This window comes from Petaurus breviceps, unplaced genomic scaffold, assembly GCF_028583685.1.
Source record: "Petaurus breviceps papuanus isolate PSGF00001 unplaced genomic scaffold, PetGlider_PUasm1.0 90808, whole genome shotgun sequence".
Lineage (NCBI taxonomy): Eukaryota > Metazoa > Chordata > Mammalia > Diprotodontia > Petauridae > Petaurus > Petaurus breviceps.
The window spans coordinates 3,385,870-3,395,296 of NW_027187349.1; the positions used below are offsets into that span (position 1 = coordinate 3,385,870).

The 9,427-nt window shown below is 40.3% G+C and overlaps 1 protein-coding gene across 1 annotated transcript; it reads left to right on the top strand.

The window, feature by feature from the left end:
• Window positions 1-1,228: 1,228 nt before the first annotated feature.
• MAS1 (MAS1 proto-oncogene, G protein-coupled receptor) lies at window positions 1,229-2,389 on the top strand. The gene has a single exon (XM_069070559.1). It carries the CDS (start codon window positions 1,290-1,292, stop codon window positions 2,265-2,267), a length of 978 nt encoding a protein of 325 aa, XP_068926660.1. The 5' UTR covers window positions 1,229-1,289; the 3' UTR covers window positions 2,268-2,389.
• The last annotated feature ends 7,038 nt before the right edge of the window (window positions 2,390-9,427 follow it).

Consider the following 9,427-nt stretch of genomic DNA (forward strand, 5'->3'; position numbering starts at 1 on the left):
GTTTTGTGAGGTCATTTGAGTTCATCTTAGTTATAAAGGAAGGAAAAGTGAGATATAGGAAGGTGAATTGACTTTTTCTTTTTTTTTAATATTGTATTGATATATTTTTATCTTTATATCAACTTCATTTCCAAATAGATCTTCTCTTCCACTACCCAGAGCACTATCTCCTTAATAGAGACTAAAAAGAGAAAAAAAAATTGAAACATTTCCTGCAAAACTAACCCATGTATCAATTGAGTCTGAGAATATATGTAATGTTCCACAGCCATGGTTCTGCCACCACCTCTTCAATGAAGAGATGGGGGTGCATTTTCTTATCATTTCCTCCAGGCCAAGTTTGACTATTATAGTTAGCATCAAATTCCTTCCTTCCTTCCTTCCTTCCTTCCTTCCTTCCTTCCTTCCTTCCTTCCTTCCTTCCTTCCTGCCTGCCTGCCTTCCTTCCTTCCTTCCTTCCTTCCTGCCTTCCTTCCTTCCTTCCTTCCTGCCTTCCTGCCTTCCTTCCTTCCTGCCTTCCTTCCTTTCTTCCTTCCTTTTTTTCTTTCTTTTGTTCCTTTTTATTCTTTCCATTCATATTGTTGTAGTCATCATGGATATTATTTTGCTGGTTCTATGTCAATTCATATGAGTCTTCCTATACTTCTCTGTAGACAATTGATGTTCTCTGAGCCAGACAGTTTTGGCTGGAAACTGAACAGTTCTCAAACTGGTGGGTTTTTTTTTGTTGTTTTTTTTTTTTTTTTGCAATGGCCACTCATCCCATTGCTGATTAATGTGGGAACTCTGACCTGAATTGGTTTGCCCTTTCTTAGGCAGCCTGGTTTCTCCTCTTCTGTGTCTCCCTTTCTCCCACCCCTCTCCACCAAGAACTTACTACCATATTATTGGCCATACAGTATGGACACGTGATCATTTTAGCTTATTGCAACTCAGAACTCCCAAGTTCAAATGATCTACCATCCTCAGCCTCCCCAGTACCAGGGAATACAGGTGTGTGCCACTATGCTGGGCAATCTGGTGCTTTAACTATGATCCTTCTAGCCCTAATTAAGTATGTTAATATAGAATTCCAGAGATAATGGGGATCATGTAAGGTCACCAAATCAGCCTTCCCCATTGCTGCCATTCTCATACAAAGAAATTGTATTGCCTCTCTTTAAAAAGGTGTATAGCACACATGTTATAACTATTCATATTGGATTTCTGTTTCCTGTTCAGACTCACTGATTGCATGGCATATTTTTGGACCTGTTCACAGAAAAGAAGCCCTGCTCTAAGAACGCCTCATGGATGAAGCAAACCTCACATCACTTGTCCTTGAAACACCAGGGAACACTTCCACCAACAGGAACACGTCCACAGGAGAGGTGGATCGGAAAATCCCAATTGTGCACTGGGTCATCTTGAGTATCTCCCCACTGGGATTTGTTGAAAACGGAATTCTCCTGTGGTTTCTCTGTTTTCGGATGAGGAGAAACCCCTTCACAGTCTACATCACCCACCTATCTATTGCTGACATCTCTCTACTCTTTTGTATCTTTATTTTATCAGTTGACTATGCTCTAGATTATGAGCTGTCTTCTGGCTATTATTATACCATTGTCACATTATCAGTGACCTTTCTCTTTGGCTACAACACCGGCCTCTACCTCCTAACAGCCATCAGTGTAGAACGTTGTCTCTCAGTCCTGTACCCCATCTGGTACCGATGTCACCGCCCTAAACATCAGTCTGCTTGTGTCTGTGGCCTGCTCTGGGCTCTTTCTTGCTTAGTGACCACCATGGAGCACGTCATGTGCATTGACATTGGAAGAAAGGGCCACTCCCAGAGTGACTGCCGGGCAGTGATCATCTTTATCTCCGTCTTGAGCTTCCTCGTGTTCACGCCTCTCATGGTGGTATCCAGCGTGATCCTGGTGGTGAAGATCCGAAGGAACAGCTGGACTTCTCATTCCTCCAAGCTCTACATAGTCATCATGGTCACCATTATCATCTTCCTCATTTTTGCCATGCCCATGAGACTTCTTTACCTCTTGTACTATGAGTACTGGTCGAGGTTTGGGAACATGCACCATATTTCCCTTCTCTTCTCTACCATCAATAGCAGTGCAAACCCTTTTATTTACTTCTTTGTTGGCAGCAGTAAGAAGAAACCATTTAAGGAGTCCTTAAAAGTAGTACTGAACAGGGCTTTCAAAGATGAGATGCAGCTAAAACGCCAGGAAGACAACCCTAATGCTATCGCTGTTGAGACTGTGGTCTGAAGCTCAGGAATTTAATCATGGGGATTTGTGCTACTTGAGACTGTTGATGGGGAAGCAGACATTTCCTAGACAATCCCTGGAATGCTTTTTAAGGCCATTTTAAGTTTGGTATAGCAGGTGTCCTTACCAGATGCAGGTATATGGTTGGATTGTGCCATGTACATGTACATAGCTTCTGGATCTGCCTTCACCTACATTATACCTCTATTAATTGTACCCGCCACAACACCTTTTCTCTTCCCTCTTGTGTTTTGTGACAGCATTACCCCGAGGAGCTGTAAAAAAGACTTTTAGTTGAAAGATTTACAAATATTCCCAGAAAAATAACAGAAGGATTTGTTGGAACTTGGATTCTTTTAAAACAGTAAAAGAAAAAAAGACTAAAAAAAAAAACCAGCTTTATCATGTACACATTCTTTATTATTTTAAAGGTTTTATTTAAAATATATTTTTTTTCTTGTAGCACTTAAACACAATGGAGAAAAATATCTCTATTGAAATCCTGTGCAGCTTCTGCAGGCTTAGACTGATAGTTCTTAATATGTTAGGCAATAATCTTAAGGCAGCCTGATGTAATAGATGGATGGCTTTAGGATTGGGAAAGCTTGGGTTTAAGTCCTGTCTCTGACATATTCTAATTGTATGAACATGGGCAAATCACTTAACTTCTCACTGTTTCAGGCAATCATCTAAGACTATAAATTACAAATGAATTGTTGATCTGTGCTGACAGAAGGACTTTCTATACTGGGAGTTATCCACAGTGCACCCCCCCCCCCCAATTACTCTTGGAGGAGGAAGACAGAATCTTCTGGCTTCCTTTGGAAGAAGCCTTGATTTAAAGAATTGTCTACATTTTGGGTCCTTTGTATTGTATATAAACTTTGATGAGTTGAACTGGACACATCCATACATGGGGTGAACCAACTTCAGGACTTGCCCCTAGGAAATGATTTTTCATTCATTGAAACAGACTTTTTTTTTCAGAGCCAGTTTCCCTTGAGCTCTACCTCTTCATCTAAGACATTTCTGTACTGGTTTCTTTTTCTGAAAGAAGTCATGTGGTAGGGGTGGGTGCATGGGAGTATCATGGAAAAATGATGTCGGTAGGTCAGGAAACAGGACTTTTTTCCCAAGAAGAGTCTCTGCACAATTTCCCCAGCATCGTTGCCCACTCCCCACAATTTCACCACTCATTTACAATGATGTATGACTGCTTCAGGACTGTCTGCACTATCTTGGACTGCATGTCCTTGTTATTAGTTGTAAAGTGTGAAAAGTGCTAATTTAGAGATTCTATGCTATGCTAACTTGCCTTCTGTCCCCTTTCCAAGAGCCTCATAGAGATAGAGTGTTTCAAGTAGCTCTTTGGCAGAGTAAAATATCTAAATTACTAAATGAGATCTATTAGTATTTGTTTTAACTGCATGTTCCTAAAAGGATGAGAGAAGCAATGATGAAGGGGCCTATTGTTATGATCTTTCTTCTCCAAGAAAACATTCCTTTCATTTCTCCATGAAAACAAGCTTGGCTCTTTCCAGCAGGGTAGCTTCACTGGGGTAAACTAGAATCTCTCCTGCCATGCCCAGCCTCATCCCAGCTGCCAACAAAGTTCAGATACCAGGCTCTTAACAGTGAGGGACAACATGTGATTCACAGAGAAGGCAGCTTGATTCCTAGAGCCCAGATGGGGTGTGCGCTGGTGACATTTAGAATGGACTTGTTTTTGAGGGAAAACATGGCATCTTCACAGAGAAAGTGCAGAATGAAAACTGGAGAACTAGGGAACTGTTTCCTCACTCTCACCAAATCATAGAAGGCAGTATTAGTTTCAGAGCAGAACAGGTCAAATTTACCTTTTCTAGAAGGGCTGTTGGAGTTCTTGAAATATTTCTAACCAAGGGAAATTTGGAAATGTTAGGCCTACCCTTAATTCCATTCTTCACATAAGGCAAAGTTGGATATAATTGTGAATAGAAATATCTTTACAACTTTTTAACAGTACTGTTATAAAGAACTGGAATTCAGATTTCAGAATATTCCTTCAGTATTGAGATATCAACTGGTTTTCCTTCTTCTTCATATCACCTTCCATCCCATCCTAGGGTGTGCTGATAAATATCTAATGATCAGCTATGGTGGAAACATGTACACAGCACACACTTTTCAGTTTAATCTGTTTTATTAAGATTTTCTCCATTACTTTCTTAAGTCTAGAAAATCAACAAAACAGTAAGTTAAGCCCTGATTTGTAAGGTTTCTTTATTTCTGGGGTACACACACTGAAAATTTAACCATAAATTCTCAAGCCCTTCCAGTTGTTTCCAGCATATCCCTAATTCCCACCCCACTTTAGCCATCACCTTCCAAGTTTGTTGTTTTGGGTTTTTAAAAAGTGAATTGTAAGCTACAAACTACAATAGGTAATATGCCAGGAAACTAAAACAAAATAGGTGAAGAATTAGTAAGGAAATTTAACAAAAGTTGACAAGAGGAAGAGGGCCTACTATGTGTGCCATCATTAGGGTGCACGGACCTAAATCATTGTAAGCACTTGTCTTCCTTGCTAGAATGTAAGCTCTTTGTGAGTAAGGGTTGTTGTTTTCTTTGTACATATATCCCAAACACCTAGCACAGTACCTGGCCCCAAACTGATGTTGAATAAATGTTTGTTGACTGATTGATTGCAAAGTTTATGATTATTTCTGATATTTGCTGAGGCCTGAGTTGGACTCTAGAATTTTGAAAATTTTGAAATTTATCTCAAGGAAGGAAGATAGCTTACATGTATAATCCAAGGTCATATAAAATGTATCATGGTGATAAAAGGCTATTTTAGAGGTATTCAGAAGAGGGAAAGATCACTTCTAGCTAGTGACTAAGGGTAGTTTCCTAGAAAAAGTGCTATTTGAGCAGATAAAGGATAAAAGTGCTATTTGAGCAGATAAAGGATAAAATGTTCCTTCAACAGGTAGAGATGGGAGCAAGGGTATTCCAAGCAAAGACAATGGCATGATCAGAAGCAAAAAGATGGATGAAGGCTCTAGGCACATTCGGGGAACAGCACGTGGCCCAGTTTGGCTGGAGCACAGGGAGTTTAGGGGAGTAATGGAAGATAATGTTGGAGAAATGCATTGGGACCAGATTAAAGAGGAATTTGACTGTCAGCATATGGATTGATTCTGTAGGCAATGGAAAGTCATTGAAGCATTTGAACAGGAGGATAGTGTGATCAGAGTAGTACTTTAAAAAGAGTAATCTGGTGGCAACGTGAAGGGTAGATTGAAGAGAGGAGAGACTGGAGATAAATGTTTTATCCACTTACACTCTGATGCCCTGGCTCTGAGTCCATTTATGTTCCTATCTTAAGTGTTCTCTTTTCCCATGAAAAAGCTACTGGGGCTCAGATTGTTCCATATATAATTAGATATAATATATATATGTGTAATATATATATTATATTTAGAGGAGCTGGCATATCTCTCCCCATATGCCTGGGAATTCCCTTTCCTTCCCTTTCCTTTCCTTCCCTCCCTTCCCTTCCTCAATCTACAATATCTATAAAAACTGAACTCACTTTCCACCCTAATTCTTCTTTCCCCATCTCTGTTAATGGAACCATGCCTCCTGGACTCCTAACCTTGAATTTATTTTTGGTTCTTTTATTTTCCTTGCCCTATACATTCAGTTAATTGCCAAGTCCTGCCATTTCTACTTCCACCCAAGTCCCCCCTACCCACCACCACTATAAACCCCCCCTAGTCCAGGGCCTCATCTTCTTTCACTGATAGAATTACAATAGTTTCCCAGGTAGTCTTCTTCCTTCTGCAAGTCTTAGAGTCTTCTTCCTATCACACCACCATAATGATGTCATTCTACAATCTCAGTGGTGCCCCACTGTCCATCTAATAAAGTATCCACTCCTTACATTTGAGGGCCTCCACAATCTGGCACTACCCTATCCATCTCACCCTATCTCATATTGCTTCCCTTTGTATTGCCTATATTCCATCCAAACTAAACTATTCTTTCTGCCTTCCATTCTCATCCTTCCTTCTGTCTCTATGCATTGGCTCATATTCTCCCCATGCCTGGAATGACTTAGCTATCTTTTGTCTCTGGGCAATACCTATTGAAATCTCTCTCTTCCTTCCAGGCTCAAATGACACACTGTGTCCTCCATTAAGTCTTGCTTGACTCCTCACCCCACCTGGGTGAAAGTCATCCCTCTTTTCCAAATCTACTACAACCACCGGGTTCAAGCCTCTATCACCCCTTATCTGGACTAGGGTAATAAATAGCCCCCTTACTAATCTCCCTGCCTCTAGTTCCCATTTACAATCTTTCCTTCATAGCATATCCAAAATAATCTTCCAAACACAAAGGTCCAGCTGTTATTTAGCACTTGCAAAGCCTTAGTGACTTACTATTTATTTAATAAACTATTAATTTACCTGGCATTCAAAGCCCTCCACAATCCTGGCTCTCACTCATCTCCACAACCTATTTTCATGGTACCCCATCCCTAGCCTCTTCATACATTACACAAGCAAATTAGACTACTTGAATGCTTTTCCCATGGATGGAATGGAATCTTGGCCTGTCTCCATCTCTGCCCTTTGAAGTGTTTATGCCCCCTTTAAGACCACAGCCAGAGGGCACCCCTGTCCTACGTGCTGATATTTTTTCTTCTCCTTGAACCTCTCAGATCACTATATTTTACTTACAACCTCACAAGACTTTAAAAGGTAAGATGAGAAGGTACTGAAACCAGTTTTAAAAATCTGTATCGAAGGTACATGTGTATGCCTTACTCTTTACTACTGTGTTTCCCCGATAATAAGCCCTCCCCCGAAAATAAGCCCTATTGAGATTGCTACTGTAGTGAAGGTGATCCCCTGCGCTACACGCTACATTACGGTACCCTCTGTATGCACCTCCCCCGTGAAACTCACGCCGCGCTCTGAGCTGCATCCAATCAGAGCTGCAGCAGTGAACGCGTCATCCTGTTCTTCCCCAGTGATTTGCTTGCTGGAGCCATTGAGAGCAGTGCCGTGGAGGAGAGCTGAGGCAGGACAACATAAGCCCTCCCCTGAAAATAAGCCCTCTGGTGTTTTTCTTTCCAAAAAAAATAATAAGACAGTGTCTTATTATCGGGCAAACATGGTAGATTATAAACTCCTTGAGGGCAAGGACAACTGAAGATATTGAAGACACACTTTTAAAAAGCTTAATCTGCATCATTAACATTTTCCCTCTCACTTTCTTAAGTTTAGAGGTAATAAAAAAAATCAAACCCTTATTTGTAGCATTTGCTGATTTAAAAGGTGTAAATGCTCACACTGAAAATTTAACAATCCAGCTGGTTGGAAATTACTCCAATGCCTCCCTAGCCAAGGCCAGGGGATATTGAAAATGGAGTGAGGAGCTCACAACCGAACAAAGAATTCCTGAAAGGAAGGATGAGAAAGTGTGCTGAAAACATACTTTGCCAATTCTAGAATTCCTCCTTCCCCTTCCCTCCTCTAGACCTGACCTGTGAAGCATTACTCTTTGGAGAGTGGTAACCCACTGTTTCACACTTCCACTGAAAACCCTGGGGGAAATAGACAATGGGCTTAAGTCATCACCTGAGTGATTTCAGCTAGATATAAAGGAGATTGTCATGCGAATGACCACCCTTAAAAATTGACTTAGATGATTAGAATTGTCTTTCCTGAGCCCTTAGCAACCAGATAGTTCTCTCTTGTCTGATCTGCTTTGGATTCTTTCCCCTTAAAATCCCAGAATGTCAGAACTATAAGGGACTCTATGGGTCATCTAGTCTCATCTCCCCACTACTGTCATTTTACAGGAGAAAAAAATAAGACCCAGAGCAGGGCAGTGACTTTATAACAATAGCCCAAGAGTTCATCATGAGGGAGTAAAGTGATTGCAGGAATTGATGGTGATGGAATATAAGCAACTTGAGGTCAGGAACTGCTTCATTTTTGTCTCTATTCTCAGAGCTGAGCACAATGTTTGGCAGGTACTAGACAATGAAATTCTTGTTGATCAGTTGATCGATGACAATGCAAATGGAAACAACTAATTTCATGACCAAAAAAAAGAATTAAAACCAACTTCCTTGAGATTACAAGCTCTGTCTTATGGTAAACTCACTTGAAGCAGAGCCTGAATCTTTCCCTTGTTATGTAAATCTTTTCAGTGCCTGATACAAAATCATATACTCCAGTGTACTGAATTAAGAAATGCTTAAAGATGAAATGCTAATGGGTTTGAGAAAAATTCCTTTTTAAAGGTTACCTTCAAAACTGATAATTTAGGTATTTGCTAGTGATATGTTCAGGATTTTGAAATTTGCTATGAAATCTGTATCAACAGTTTCACTTTCCTGTTTTGTATGACATTTTATTTTCCAATTGTTTCCAAATATATTTTAGAAATTTAAGTAAGAATAAATTTAAAGAAACATGGCTGTATAATAAGTTTTAAGCTAGAGGTCATAACATGTCAGAACTGGAAGGGACCTTAGAGGTCATCGAGTCTGCCTCCCACATTTTATAGATGAAGTTGAATGCCAGAGAAGCTAACAATGAATGGGCACCCTTGAAAGCTCTGTCCTGGGCCTTATTCTTTTGTTCCCCTATTCCATTTCACTTGGTGATCTCATTGGCTTCCATGGATTCAATTATCACCTCTATTGCAGATGGTTCTCAGGTGTATTTATCCAGGCCTAACCTCTCTCTTAACCTCCAGTCTCACAACTCCAACTGCCTATTGGGTGAATAAGAAATTCTGGGGTGAGGGAAAGTGAAGAGTTGTGGATGCCTCCACAGTTCCAAATCTGGGGAAGGTGATGTCTGTGAGAAAGATAAATTTTATTTTATATGTGATGAGTTTTAGATACCTATGGGATATTCAGGTGGCAGTATTCAGCAGAAAATTGATATGGTTTTGAGCTCTAGAGAGCGATAAGAGCCAGCTCTCCATTAATTTGAGAGTCATCTGCATAGGAATACTAGTTGACCTTCTGGTAGCTGATGAGGTCACCAAGAAAGAGCATTTAGAGTAAGAAGAGAAAGCCCAAAATAGGGCTTTGGGGTATACACATATAAAGTGGTGTAGGACATGGATAATATTCCCACAGAACTATGAAG